Below are 15,453 nucleotides of genomic sequence, written 5' to 3'. Positions count from 1 at the left end.
CTAACACTACCTAACTTTTGCAATTATTATTTTGTACCTAAATTTAATAGCTCTGGTACTTATCAGTGTAAACAGGAGTTTTCAATGCCAGAGCCATCAAAATGCCAGGTAAGGGTTTTGAACGCAGTGGTGACGTTAACCTATGACTTCACGAGGCACCTCCCACACTGAAGAGAAGTTTATGTATGGGGTAAACGTCTCTTGACTGGGGCCATGCCCACTTGCCGATGACATATTCATTAACTGATATTAGTTTCCATCTTACGCTTCAGCGATGTCAGTGATGACGAGCAGGGTTTGTCAATGTCCCCTTATTATTATTATCATTATTATGTAGAGGTTTCATCGCAACTTCCACAGCAGCTGTTGCTGTAAGTTGTTAGCTTGTTAGCTTGGAATTCTTCCATTTTCTTGATACTCGTATTGTTTCTACTTTACAAATGAGTCAATCCGGTTTGTTTTACCTCAGGTTTCGACAGTATAGCCTTCTCTTTGCTGCAGCAAAAGATGAGTGTTGCCAAGTAACTATTGCCCACTATAGAAGTAATGATCTATTCACGGGTTTTCTCACTCTTCCCATAAGCCTTGCTTGAATGCAAAGTGGCAAGCCGTAGTACAAATGCAGTCTTGCTACCACGGGGACAAATCCATATCCTGCTGGCCATTCTCGAATTGGTTCGAGAAATAGTGTTTTTCGTAAACCACTTTTAACGACGTATGGACTTCCATGTTAACAAAGCACTGAGTGTTTCTAACATTGTCTTAATTTATTGTAGTACACTTAATTGACAGATGTGCTTAATGATGTCGTTTACTCATAGAAAAAAGACGAACTTCTTGCTGTACTCAGACCGTTTCGAACAAGTGGTGCTTATGACGTCATCTGCGTCAGAGAGCCATTACTCTTACTTATAAATTGAAAAATGATTATTTTGAAAATTGACATATCATCATGCAATATATTAATTTGTTTTAAAATGTCATATTGCCCAAGATAGGTAAAATTACATTTAACTAACTATAAGGTAAGCAAACATTTGATAGGGTATTGTGGAGGATACACTACACCGACGTCCATGATACACGTCACCACTTGTGCGGATGGTTGGGTGGGTAAGGGCAGCTTTAACCTCATTTTCTTAAGTAAAAAAATTAATGAAACACATATGACGATCCACAGTACTTCGAAAATGAGGACGAAGTGTGAAACAGTCAGTACTTTAGTGGCATGGAAATCCATAATTCGGTTTAAAGCTGTTTACGAAAAACACTGTCATGGCTTCTGAAATGCATAGTAGGCCGTGCAAGCATATTCATTCACCCGTTACCGTTAGTAGTGACTTGCTGCCTGCTTGGTGGATGGGCGCAGCCTCATGACGTCATATTACGTTTACGTCACGAATGGTTTAGAATCTTTTTCTGTAATTTACTCGGTTCCAGCTTTGGCGACATCATTTTACTATATAAATATCAAAACTATGGAACTTAAGTACTAAACAAATACTTGCAAAAGTGAGGTAGGGTTATAAAATATACACTTGCCAACTTTACCTTTATCCGATGCTTTGATAAAGAGTTATTGCCGAAAAACAGCGTTCCATCGGCTCTGAATCCCTAGTCGATGGTACTGTTGATAATATTAGAGAGGAAATTACACTCTAAAAAAAAGCTGTTGGGCCTTCAGGGGTCACGAAATATTGTAATGGTGTCATAAACTATTTTAACAAGTCTATTAAAGTCCAAGTCGAAGTACTTAGTGAAATACAATAGAAATTGACGCATGTAATGAATATGCATAAAATTTATTTTGGATGCTAGTAAAGTAAATCACTCACCATATCCAAATGTCACGGGAATTAAATAAGATGATGAAAAGGCCTTGAGTTAGGATATTGTTTACTGAACAATATATGAATGGAGAAGTCAGCGGGATATTTACAAACTTTTGTCAAGTTATTGCCGCCGTAATAGAATTAAATAGGACAGAAAAATCAATAAATAAGCTTAGAAGGAGTCTCATGTAGGATATATATATATATATATATATATATATATATATATATATATATATATATTATATATATAATATATATATAATATGTGTGTGTGTAATCATTGTAAAACATATCTACATACATATACTGTATATAATCTAAATTATGTTGAGGAGGCCTGCCTCCCCAACAAAGATATATTGCTGCTCCAAATTACAGTCCTCCCCGAGCATCATTGCAAAATTGTAATGTTAATCTTTGTTGCGTCCCCAAGAGAGGAACCTATGCCTCTGATTCCCAGGACCATGACATTCGACCACCAAATGTCTCACAGTCAAGGGCATAATACAGTTCATTGCTGAATGGAGGATTTTTGCTGGACATCAAGAACACACGAGTGAGTCTTGCATCTCCAATCCCAAGCCTGCGCACCGTAGTTTCTTTAAGGATATGGCCAAGGAAACACTGATCACCTAACACTGGACATTCTTTCATTCGTTAAAATATTTTCCCAAAGGGTGGGCTTACCGAATACCTAGCCATAAAAGTCTCCATGCTTGTCATGTTTAATTGCCTGATAATACATTTTACTCTAAAAGCAAATGGGTGATTTTCTTGAAACTGCCAATGCCTTTAATTTTTCATACAAATGCTGTTTAAGGACTTAGGGAGCCTCTGAAATGTGCACCAGCTCTGAACCAGCAGACGTTGGTATTGTAGATCCAGAGGAATTTCACCAGCATCCACAAGCATGCTCAGTGGGAGATGATTTACATGCTCCTGCAGCTAATCGTATTCCTCCATGATGGAGTGAATTAAATACTTTAAGTCTGTTAGGCTTTGCTGAGGTGTACGCTTCACACCCATAAGTTAACTTTGAAAAGACTAAAGATTTGTAGTCTCATTATCTAAGTTTGGACTGCACCCCACAAAGTATAGGACACAACTTTCAGCAAATTCGTTGCTTTCACGCATTTTGTCTTTAGATACATCAGATGTGGAATCCAAGTCAGCTTGCTATTAGAAATCGACCCAAGAAACCTTGTTTCACCCACACATGGAATTCTCTGCCCATGTATGAACAGATCTGGATCAGGATGCAATCCTTTCATATGGCAAAAGTGCATGGTTACCATTTTACCAGCAGCAAATCTTAAATCATTCTTCTCAGCTCACTTAGCTATATTATCAATGCAGAGCTGAAGGCGGCATTCAGCCACTGCCATCCATGTTGATGCAAAAGATAAAGAAAGGATACCCCATTGATTGCTAAGGCGAAGAAGGTTATGCTTATAACACTTCCTTGTGGTACTCCACTAGGTCGGATGGTAGAAAGAGCATATTGTATATTTTCTTTGAAAATAAGCCTGCACACCTATCCATCTCTATTAGAAGTATGCTTTTATTCTGCTTTCTGACCTTTAACACACAAGAACCAGAATGTCATTTTCAAATTCCAAATAAGGTTACCTTAAAACAAATTAACCTTCGCCTCTCCATGAATGATTTTCCTGTCAACATCCAAAGGCGTGAGACATACTTCCCCCAGAAATCTGGCTGGTCAGTGTGATACCGCATAATTATTGGTGACTTTTTGACTGGCCAGATTTCTGGGAAGAGTATTCTTCGTGCCTTTGGATCATGAGGCAGGAAAATCATTCATGGTGTGGGGAGGGGGGGGGGGGCGAGAGTAATTTGTTTTGAGAAGAAACATATGAAAGCATAAAGTTGCTATAAACAACACATATTTCAAGAATTTCCAGGCTTTTGCCTCTAGTACTGCAATTGCTTTTGATAGGAAGAGGTGCTTCATCTCATTGCTCCAGCTGTGTATCAGAGAACCAAAGACATCTAGGTCATCAATAACTACGAAGATCACATGCCAACCAGCTTCCTTTTTAGAAGTAGCTTGGAGAAGATAAGATGTCGTAATGACAGCCTCTCCATGGTCAAAGATGCCATCATCTTAGATATAGATAATAAGTTATTAAGACTAAACCATTTTGCGTTTTCTTTTCACTTGTAATATGTGGTTTCTTAGCAAGTAAACTGTCTCTGTGGGCTCATAATCAACGATTTTTCCACCAATTCTTTGTAATCTTTCATACTCTCTTGCGTTGGTGTTTACGTATTTATCAGTAAAACATTTTTCAGATTATATATTGGATTTTGGCGCAAATTATCTGATGCCGTGACCCTGTATGATAGAACTACTAGGTAAAATAAATGGGAAACATCCCCTATAACTAACTGAGGAAGCACAATTGATATCTTGTGCCTAGGCAAATGCTTTACAAGTCCAGTTTACTTTATATATGAGGATTCGCATCCTATCAGTGAGTGATACTGAAACAGCAGTTCAAAGACAAAAAGTAACTGGCGATCCATCTATTACATAAGTGCAACCTTCTTCTTCTTTCCAACTGTTATCCCTACAACATTAAGGGGTCAGATGCCTGATGCGCCTTCTCCACTGCCCTCTGTCAAAGGCATCATCCACCACCAAATCTCTTCTCTGCATATCTTCCTTCACCTTATCTCACCATCTAATTCTCTGCCTCCCTCTCGACCTTCTTCCTCTAACAGGTTCCACCTAAGCCCTCTTCATTCCCTCCTCATGACTCTCTTATCACCTCTGTAATTTTTACTAAGCCTGCCCTTCTTCTTATTTCATAATTTACCAGTCTCTTAAGAAGTGATATTCCCATAATCCACCTCAGCATTCTCATCTCTGTTCTCTCAAGCTTTACTTCCTTTTATCTTTTTAGAGGCCATATTTCCGATCCATACATTAACATTGGTCTTATTACTGTGCTATAGATCTTGACTTTTAGTTTGATAGATATTTACTTATCACATACTACTTCAGCTGCCTCTCTCCAATTCCCCCACGCAGCCCTTATCCTATGGCCAACTTCAGCCTCACATCCTGCCTCTTGGCTTAAAGCAGATCCTAAGGTAGTTAAACTTTTCTGCTTGTTTTATAATTGTGCCTCTTCCTTCTTGTATATTAGTCTGTCTCTGTCTTCCCTACTGCTCACCAAAACTTCTGTTTTATTCACATTCACCTTTAAGCCACCCCTCTCTAAAGACTCCTGTCACTCTCCAGCCCTTCTCTGTAGAGGTCCTCCTTATTTTCAGAGCCATGAATTTGGTAAGAGGTGCCAATACTTCTATAGCCCATAAATTTATTAATGGTAAGGTTTACTCTGGCTAAAATCAAGAATCGATGGCTCATGCAAGCTTAGTAATGAATTTGACTTCAAGGGGGAATTGACAGCTTCTGTCTCATATGACGTCTTTTTATAAATTTGCTCATAAATATGCCAAAGAGCTGCTGTTGGTTTTAGTTCTAGTCTTTTACGATAGTATATCAGTTGTAAAATTAAATTTTAAAAGAAAAGTGCAAAGAAATAGAAAAAAGCGTGTACAAATTAAAAAAAAATAAATGAAACTTCGTTCTTGGTAAATTTACATAAATATTTTCCAACAAATATATTAAGAATTTGTTACTGACTATATTTCTTATCTGTCTTGATATTATGTGAGCTGTAGCTATAATTTTACAAAATAAAATAAAATAATTTATTAGAAAAAACATATGTAAGTTGGTAAAATATTGATTTGTTCACCCGTCACCCGTCCACCAAGGGTTAATTCCCCTGTAGTTGCCGCAGTCCATGACATTGCTCTTCTGCCTATATATATTATATATATATATATATATATATAATTATATATATAGATATATATATATATATATATATATATATATCGAGCTATAATGTCCTTTAATATCTAATTCGCTCTACCTCGGAATTAATACTATTTTCATTTATGCTTAACCGAAGGGGAATTTTTTTCTAGATAATAGACTTGCCTGGACCGGAGCGTGAACCCACGGAGCCTTTCAAATCCAGGAACGTCAGTGAAGCTTTTACACGCTATATATATATATATATATATATATTATACATATATATATATATATATATATATATACCATTAGACTCTCCCCCAGTCCCTTGGCGTTTCTTCCACTTCCCATATAACTTTTAATAAATTTAGCATCCATTTCTCCCCTGCAATACCTAGTAATTTTATCATTTCAATTTGGAACTCTCATGGACACGGTACTTTACCATTCTTCATTTTACTTAATGCTCTCTTCACTTCTGCATCCTGTATCTCCATCACTGGTCCCTCCACCCCTTGTGCTTCCCCCATTTCCTCTCTTTCATTTTCAGTATTTAAAAGTTGTTCAAAATACTCTGCATCTCTTTTTAATGTCCTCATCCATCGAAAATATATTTCCATCTTCATCTTTGATGACACCCATTTTACCCAAATCCTGTCTTTGCCTTTTCCTGAAGTTTGAAATCTTATTGATATCCTTTTCTCCTTCTCTTGTTCCTAGCCTTTCATTCAACTGCTCTGCTGCCCTTCCACTAGCCATACCTACCATCCTTCTCGCATCTCTTTCCTCTTCTCTGTATCATTCCTCAGCACCCTCTGCATGCCTTACTTTCCATTCCTTAAATGCTTTTGATTTTCTTTTATTGATCCTTGTCTCCATTCCACCACCATTTTTCTCCTCTCAACACTCCATATCCACTGGCTCTTCCCACCATTTCCTCTGCTTCCCCCACACATAATTCTCTTGTGCCTGCCCAGATATTTGCCACTCTGCTACCCTGTCCATATTCTACTTTCCCCTTTCCACCATCTCTCTCTGCACTTCCCAAATTGCTCCCGCTTTTCTTCGTTAAGGTCTCAAATATTTAATGCTAGATCTCCTCTCTTTTTTTTAGGGTTTCCTACTTCTCATTTTAAAATCCATCACCACCAACCTATGTTGCTTAACACTCGCATCTCTCAAGATCACTTTGCAGTTCGTCACATTGCTCTTGTCTGCTCCTCTAACCAGGGTGTGCCTTATTTGTCTGTGCACTCCTCCACTTTCATTTCTTATCAAGTACTTAAGTACTTATCCAACTTCTGAAACCATTTGTTCATGCGTGCTAATTCAAAACTCTAAGCCATATCCAATATATAATCCCCATATACATTTTAAATTCCAAACCCATGGTCTCCGTGTACCTCCTCATACCCATCTTTTCTCTCTCCCAACCTGCAATTCATAACAGCTGCTATTATTAGTTTCTTCTCCTCTTTCACTGTTTTAATAGTAGCCTCAAACTCTTGTGTCTAGATAATTCTTTCTCTTGCTCTTGGTACCCCATCTGAGGAGCATATGCTGATATTATATTTACTACTTTGTCCCCTATTTTTATTTGAATCTTTAAACGGCTATCATTTGCTCACTTTACTTCTAACATTTTTTCCTTCCAGAAGTTACTTACTCTCATTCCAACTCCATTTTTCCCTCTCGTGGCCTGCTATACTAGAGCTTATACCCATTTCATATCTCTCTAGTTCCACTCTCTTTCCACACACAAGAAATCTATTCTCCTTCTCTCCATCACATCTACTATTTCCCCCAGTCTTCCTGTTAGACTACCAAAGTTCCACGTACTTGCCCTTATCTTCCACCCTTTCACTAACTTCTTTGGCTGCAGTCATGAGCCTTGCAGTACCCCTTGCCCATTTATCTCGTCAGTAGGGGGATTTTGACGTGTGTCGCTTACAGGGGACACCCTAACCACATTCATATTCTCTACAAAATCAGGCATGGTTTATTGTTTGGCAAAGGGATTTTTACAATTGCATGCCCTTGCTGTCACCAACCTCAGTTGTTGGTGGTGGGTCTCGCCTTTGACTAAAAAAAGTCCACCTGCAAGGCCACAGTTTCCACAGTTATTGGCAGTGGGACTCGCCTTTTACAAAACGTAAGACTGCAAGGCAGCAGTTTCCACAGTTATTGGCAGTGGTACTAGCCTTTTAGTAAAAAGTGTGACTGCAAGGCAGCAGCTGTCCTTTTAGTCGCCTTTGACGACACAGAGGACCTGCTGTGGTAGTATTCTTAAGGCTAAATCACACATCGGCGAATAAAGCCCGCGACCGTCGTAAAAGCCGAATTATGACTGAATTACGACCAAAATCTTCCCATGCGTTCACATAGTCATCGAGTTTCACGACATCCACCAAGTGATTGCGAGAACTAGCTGTTGCACTTAGTTATCCCAGTCGAGCCACGACTACTGTCGTCTCCATGTCAGGCCAACGTACCCGATAGCTCTTTCGACGTACGTATAGCTCGGTGTCCGTTTCGACGTACGCAATTAATTGGCAACCCCTCAACCTGCGCGGAGGGGGTGCGCAGTAGCCACATTGGGACACGTTCATTTCCTTGCTATGAAAAAAGAATTTCAAGGGCAGAATTTGGTGGACAAAACCTGCCTTTATTTGTATGTTTTGATTAACATATTTGGGCCTCAAGAATTTCAGTATTTTTATATATCTACTTTTAAGGTCGAATCTCTCATATACATCACGATAAAACAACCTCAAATGAAATAGATAGTAACAATATAAATATTTCTGACATTTATTCAGGACATTCACTGATTTTTTCTTAATAATATATGTCTGTGACTTAACTGCAATCAATACAATTTAGATTTTCAGTGTTCTTGATATACTTTGAGAATATCATACAAAGATAGATATGACACTGAATACAACTCACAAACAAATGTGTTGCCTCTCACTCTTATATGTTGCTCATAAACATACCGAAGGGTTGTTGTTGGTTTTAGTTCATATCTTTTATGATAGTATGACAGTTATAATTGTAATTGTGCAAATAAAAGTGGAAAGAAATATTAGAATTGACATGCATAACCCAAGGAGTGACTGCATCTTCGATCTCAATAAATTTACGTAGATATTTTACAAGAAATATACTCAGAATTTGTTACTGATTTTAGTTATCTGTTTTGATATTTTACAAAATAACTAAAATTATTTATTAGAAAAAGCACGTATATCTTGGTAAAATTTACGATTATCTTGTAAACAGGCCCCGCAAGGGATTGTAAACAGTCATTTTCAACTTCTCGTGAAAGGTAGGGGAAATTCATTGGAATTTTTTTCTTACACCATCTGCATTTGCTTGTCTTCCTCTTTCCATTGATGTGTCCTTTTTTTACCTTTTTTTTTAATTGTCCGACATCAAGGGTTCATTATCAGATGGTATACGAAAGGTATTTCCTGTTAAATACGCATTAATTTCTTAGAAAAGAAATGGTATACAAAAGGTATTTCATATTAATACGTTTCTAAATAAACTGACCAAATAAAGACAGTATAATAATTAACATTATCTACCTGTTTGGTAGTATGCCAAAGGTACTCTCCACTGACGACTTGGCCTAATCAGTCGGTAATTAAAGATGCGCTCATGTCCTGTCAAATTTCGTGCAGGGTTTGGTATCAGCATAGGGCGAGACTTTTTCAACAATTTTATGGAAAAGCTCTGTAATCCTGGAAGTGTTTCGGTATCGTTCTGGAGTTTCAATCGCCAATTCTTTCATCACGCAGTCGTATTAACCTTTCTTCTCTCTTCTTTGCAACAAAGACCACATCTCCAGCATCTCCTGCTTTGTTTCTTTTGCTTCTTGTGCTGTCGTTCCTGCCGCATTTTCATTATTCTTAACGTCAAGAAGGTAAAGTAATGATCCACCATGGCCAATGCGAGTTAAGGATCATCATTTACAGTGTCTAATATCATGTCCAGATATTGTTCAGTCTTCACAAATTCCTGTTCGTCCATCTTGTACCTCTTGTCAGCAGCGCCTGGAATGGAAATGAGTGCTTTGCACACATTTCCCACTAACAACACGTTCACGACACAGTTTACGCAAGTTGCCTATGTCTGATTCCGTATCATATGTTGTAATTGACTTACGTCTGACGAAATTGCATTTACGTCAGTTACTGTCCCCATAATACCATTAAAAGTGGGTGTGGCCTATATCATTGGCGACATACGTGTACGCCTACGTACGTCACAAATCTCATCTCGACGTAAGTAATTGTACATTGCGAGCGTCGTACTTTTGACGTAATCAGCTGATCTTCCTTTTTTTTTTTTTCTTTTATAAGGTCCGCGACAGTCGTAAACCCAAGCCATTACGAGGGTCGCGGGTTTTATTCGCCGATGTGTGATTTAGCCTTAACACCCCTGAGCAACCATGAGTTTACAAAGTTATTTTGATTGTTTATTATTTATTACCTGGTTCTTCAAGGAAGCCATAACAGTGGACGTAAGGGAATTTTGGTAAACGCAGATCTCTTTTCATATCTGACAGGTTATACGTGCCTTCCCTGCGGAGACCTAAAAAAGAAAAAAAAGTTTGGTGTTTTGCCAGATTTCAATGTACCCTCCTCTCCCTCATCCCCACCTCACCACTAAGGCTATTTTATTACTTTAAACGCCCTATCACTTAAGTAGGCTAGTTTGATTAAGGACCGTGATAATTAAAAAGCTTTCTTGATCCTTCCTCCAACCCCTCCCCCGCGCCTCCTTCTGGTCCCTCAACAAGTATCATTGATTAAAGATTAAGCGTTGTGGCTATAAACAAACCGGTTACCTCTCGCTGACGATTTTCAACCACTCCCCCCCCCTTCATATGTTGATACATATGCTGATTCTTCACCGTGACTGTAAATAAGCAAGACTTCTTTGTTTTTGTCTTATCCGTGGCTTACTCTGACTTAGGGTTTTTTGTAATGATATGCTCGTTTGAATAGCTTGAGTTTAGTAAGTACTGTTACTGATTTATTTCAAACATTTACCCGTTCAACTTTGAATCTTTTCATAATTTACCAGCTTTGATGCAGAGCTTTTCATTGCTATATTGTTTTTTTAGAGTATGAAAATATGAGTTAATAATTAGATAAAAAATAAAAATTACCGTTTATTTGAGTAATCCGACCTTGCATTTAAAGGTAATGTTTGAAGTGATATCAGCCGGGTTTATAATATATTGAAGATTTATGAATAATGAGATTTTGTTAAAAGTTGCCCTTTGAGAAACAAAGCTACATTCAATTATATCTGCCCCCTCCCTCCTCCTGGAAAATAATAATAATAATAATGATAATAATAAAGTGTTGACCTTTGGGTATGCGTCGTACTGAAGCGGTAATTTCATGAATGGATAAGGCAATATTAGTAAGCTCTTTTTGTTGCACTTCAGACACAAATGGTACAAAATGTACGAAGGTGGGTGATAGTATGAAAGTATGATGGTAAAAATGAGAAAATGACTGATAATGCTTCATTGCCTTAATGGCCACGTAGTTATTAATAATATTGTCGGCCCAATAGTTCGTTTTTTATACCTTCAATGCTATGGTGATTGTTCTTACTACTGCTATAGTTAACAATGATGTGACTATTAGTTTCTCTCATGCAGGTGTTTCCGAAATCTTTAGGGCTGCCTGGCGTGGTGGCTTTTGGGTTAGCGCAGATAGCGTTCACCTGCGCATTTGGGTTTCGTTCTGTGAGCTGGGTTATCGGCATCATCCTTTACCTGACAGTTTTTATTGTCTTCTCTGTAATTATGATTTTGGAGGCCATTCCATCAAATTATCGAGTAGCAGTTCCAATCTTCATTCTGTACGGCATTTTAATCGCCACAATGCTGTGGAGAGCACTCGATAGGTAGGTACCAAGGTTGTCGGAATCTGAGATCAATTCTTAACTGTCTTGCTTTAGATTGAAAATTTCATTGTTGAAAATGTTTTTTTTTTGAAGTAAATTACGGCTATTGTTAGGCACAGCATCATTCGTAATGCTGTTATTAATTATCATTACAAATAGTTTGCGGTTTCAAATCAATTTGTTCCAGAATCTATTTGTTCAGCACAGTGAGCGATTTACATGGGAGGCTAATATGTAAATCACGTATTCCAAAATACTTAATAACCATATCAGATTCCGTGGCTTGTAGTAATGTGTTGTTTTTCTCCCACGTATAGATTCCACCTGCAAGAGTTACTCCTGGAGCGGCGGCTGTGCACAGCGGCTGGTGCCATCATTTTCGTCGTGTCAGACTTGAGCATTATCTTCCTGCAAGGGGCCGGCTTGATCCCACAGCCTTATTCGAAGTTTGTAACCATAGCAACTTATTACTCCGCCCAGCTACTGATCACTCTCGGTGCCAGTGAGAAATTTTGGCTCAAGGATTATCCAAACAAGACGATTCACTAGAATAGTGATTTCGGTAATGTTTTCAAGGATACTTAGTGCGCATGCCCTTTGCCTTGTGAAATGCCCCTACTTTGTACGCGCTCTACTGCAAATGTTAAGCTTTAATGAGGTCATATTTACCAGTGGCGTAAACTATTTATGATGTTTATTTTTGTCATTTAGCTTGTATATTAGTAAGTCAGTCGATATGATGAAATCAGTGTTCAAAGTACGAATCGTAGATCATTCCATCTCCTTCGTTCTCGGTTCATGTGCTGTGGAATGCCGTGAGAAGAGGCGCTTTACTTTTAACTCCTTTATGCAAGAATAAAAGCTTTATCGGCAGATTTCGTGAGAGCGGCTTTTACTCCGCATTTAAAAGACCATTAACACGTACACCTGCCGTCTTGTGCTTTAGCTCCTTTGGTCATGAGATTTCCCTTTTTCCTCGATTACACAGATGAAGAAGGATGCAACAACGTCTTCGGCCATAACCTGAAAAACAACGAAAAACTAACTACATCGCTTTTCTACTTAGACATCCGGACAGGAAATAATACCGTGGTTGCACATACATACGCCACAACACAAACAAACACATACGTGTATGTTTATATATATATATATATATATATATATATATATATATATATATATATATATATATCATATCATATCATATCATACATATCATCTATATAATAAATTTCTGACTCACCACGGGACCGTGAAACTTAGGTACGTTAGCAAACAGGTTCCAACTCCCTTTATGACCTTGGTGCGCAAATTGCTTATGTTCTGGCCTCTCATTCGAAAGGCCGAGGTTCGGTCCCGTGGCGAGTCAAATTTATTTATGTGAGACTCGTTCCCACGTGTCCATTTCCATATATATATATATATATATATATATATATATATATATATATATACACACATAGTATATACGTAATATATATATATATATATATATATATATATATATATATATATATTATATATATATATATAGTACTTATCGACCTGACAGCATTTCAGGTACAACCAATTGTGTGTATTACAGAACCAGAAAGTAGTCTTATGACCCTCTGAACTTCTGAAAGAAACTAATTTATTGATATCATGCCTTAATTTCAGTTTAAGGAGAGATTCTCTGGCGTACAGTTATATGTTTATGGAATTTTTTTTTCAAATAGTACTCCAGTAAAAGCCAGTAGTCTTATACTCGTCCAAAAAAGTGTGGTATTGTAAGAAGTTTGTATATAAATATACTTTTTTTACACGTGTGGTTTTATTTCTCGAACATTTATTTATTAGCAGGAATAATTGCGTGTCAAGTGAAAACACTTCTGTTCCATCCTTTGAAATTTACTTTCTAGATTTGAATCTCATTCCAAAGTTATTAAAGTAAGTACCTAATTTTAAATGAGAGAGAGAGAGAGAGAGAATGGGGTAATTTTTTTTTTCTTTTTGCAATAGAATGTTTTGATTGCTGACAAATATACTGTATTGTAACTCTGCCATGTGCCTTTGAAGAACATCGTAGTTAGCTCTCGACATTTTCAGAATGAAAATAAACAAATCTTTATAAAGCAAATGTTATAAATAGCGGGTCTTTTAAGACGATGTCAGGGTACAATTACTTCTGACATAGCATTTTATAAATTCGCTGAGATTAGAGTCTAAAGAGGTCTTAGTGGACCCTTTTGCCTCTATTTTGCTGAGAAGTTCCACTGCATAAACAGGATAAATATACGAAAACAGTGACCCTTACCTTGAGATAACCACTTTGATTAGATTATGAGCCATTGAGGTAAACAGCATGCTCAATGGGAATAGGAGGGTAAGCTGACTAAATGGATCAAGTAGCCAGAACAAATCCCCAGGATATTGTTATCTAATCTCTCTGAACTCTCAGCACCATAATAATAGTAAAAAAAGGGAGGGGGGGGTTTCCAACTTTTAAGCAGTGTGGACAGAAACCTACTTGGGATGTATCTGCAAGAAGCATATTTTTAATGTGCTCCTGCAAGACTACTCTGTGGTCATTTAATGCAATTTTGTAAAAATAAAATATGCTTCTTCAATATCTTGGAAAATAAGTGCCCTTGTTATATTCAGTAATTCAACGTGTTCAGATTTTTTAAATGTCTCCATCGGGGAAATCACAGTGGAATTTTTCCTTTCTATTTTCAGTAATAACTATGTAAGTTTGTGTTATGGATCTTTTGCTCTCATACCAATTAATCACTGGATCAAATTTGCATGTTAGCCTTGTAAATTGTCAATCATAATCACTTCAGATCAACCAGCAAACTTATGAGATCCTTTCCTTTACATTGAGAAGAAAAATGATTTACGTATACACTTAAGCCTTCTCATTACTGTCACTTTAATTAGAACATTATAATGTCATTGGTGATGGAGCGATTAACCCATTGGCAATTGCATTTAATGGTTTCAACAATGCAGAACATGGGAAACATCAATTAGCGACTGGCTAATTAACTCGTCAGTCTGCAATTAGTCCAGTATAATATTAGTAAGCAGAGCACTTAGCGATAAGCAATTAAGCTCACAACAATCGATGTCGAATTAGTCCGACTGAAATTCGTTTGCTGCCGATGACCATTTTAATCAGTATTATTTTTTTCTTTTTTGGATCGCTGTAATGCTGTTCCCCTGTTAATTATTCAGCTTGTCCGAGATACATTCAGGAAATGTTCATGTGAACACAAGGGCCATTGTGTTGATGCGTGTACTCTCTCACACGTATGTGCATAGAGAGAGAAAGAATTATTATTCACATCAAACTACCGAGGTACTTAGTATATATTAGTATATATATACATTAAAGATATATTAGTGGAAAATCACCTTTTTGGCGTCTTTTTAAGATTACTGTTGTGACTACCTGTAGTGTGAAATAGATACTTGGAGAAGATACATAATTTAGATTGCATATGCTTAGGTTATTTTACACTACACCGCCATTTGTCTAGTCCCGAGGAAGCATGAGTGTTGCATTTATGTGTCTCTATTCAGTCGCTACGAATGGCATTCGCATGACTCGTTTATGAAAATTTACAAACTTTTGAATTATATTCATCCTTAGGAATGGATGTAATGTAAGAGTGCATTCAGTTGGCCTCATTTCTAAACAACAGTCTAATAATAAACTACTGTGATCTGCTTTATAAAGGTGTGTTTTCTCATATAATATATTATCATTCGTATGCGTCACATGGATTTATGTGCTCCAAAAAAGCAGGCGCTGAGGCAACATCCTGTTTTGTTCGTGCA

General features: G+C 37.4%; 1 protein-coding gene across 5 annotated transcripts in view; it reads left to right on the top strand.

Moving 5' to 3' along the window:
* The window catches only part of LOC135218504 (lysoplasmalogenase TMEM86B-like), a 16,548-nt gene extending 3,724 nt beyond the window's left edge, over positions 1-12,824 (top strand). For all 5 annotated transcript variants that reach the window (XM_064254865.1, XM_064254864.1, XM_064254866.1 and 2 more), the window contains 2 exons: positions 11,378-11,625; positions 11,943-12,824. In XM_064254865.1, the coding sequence (XP_064110935.1) occupies positions 11,378-11,625; positions 11,943-12,174 (480 nt within the window). In that variant the 3' untranslated portion in view covers positions 12,175-12,824. The remainder of the gene's footprint in view (positions 1-11,377; positions 11,626-11,942) is intronic.
* The last annotated feature ends 2,629 nt before the right edge of the window (positions 12,825-15,453 follow it).

Source organism: Macrobrachium nipponense, chromosome 9 (genome assembly GCF_015104395.2).
Source record: "Macrobrachium nipponense isolate FS-2020 chromosome 9, ASM1510439v2, whole genome shotgun sequence".
NCBI classification, from domain to species: domain Eukaryota; kingdom Metazoa; phylum Arthropoda; class Malacostraca; order Decapoda; family Palaemonidae; genus Macrobrachium; species Macrobrachium nipponense.
The sequence above is the reverse complement of the archived record's forward strand: the minus strand, read 5'-3'. Positions and strand labels throughout refer to the sequence as shown.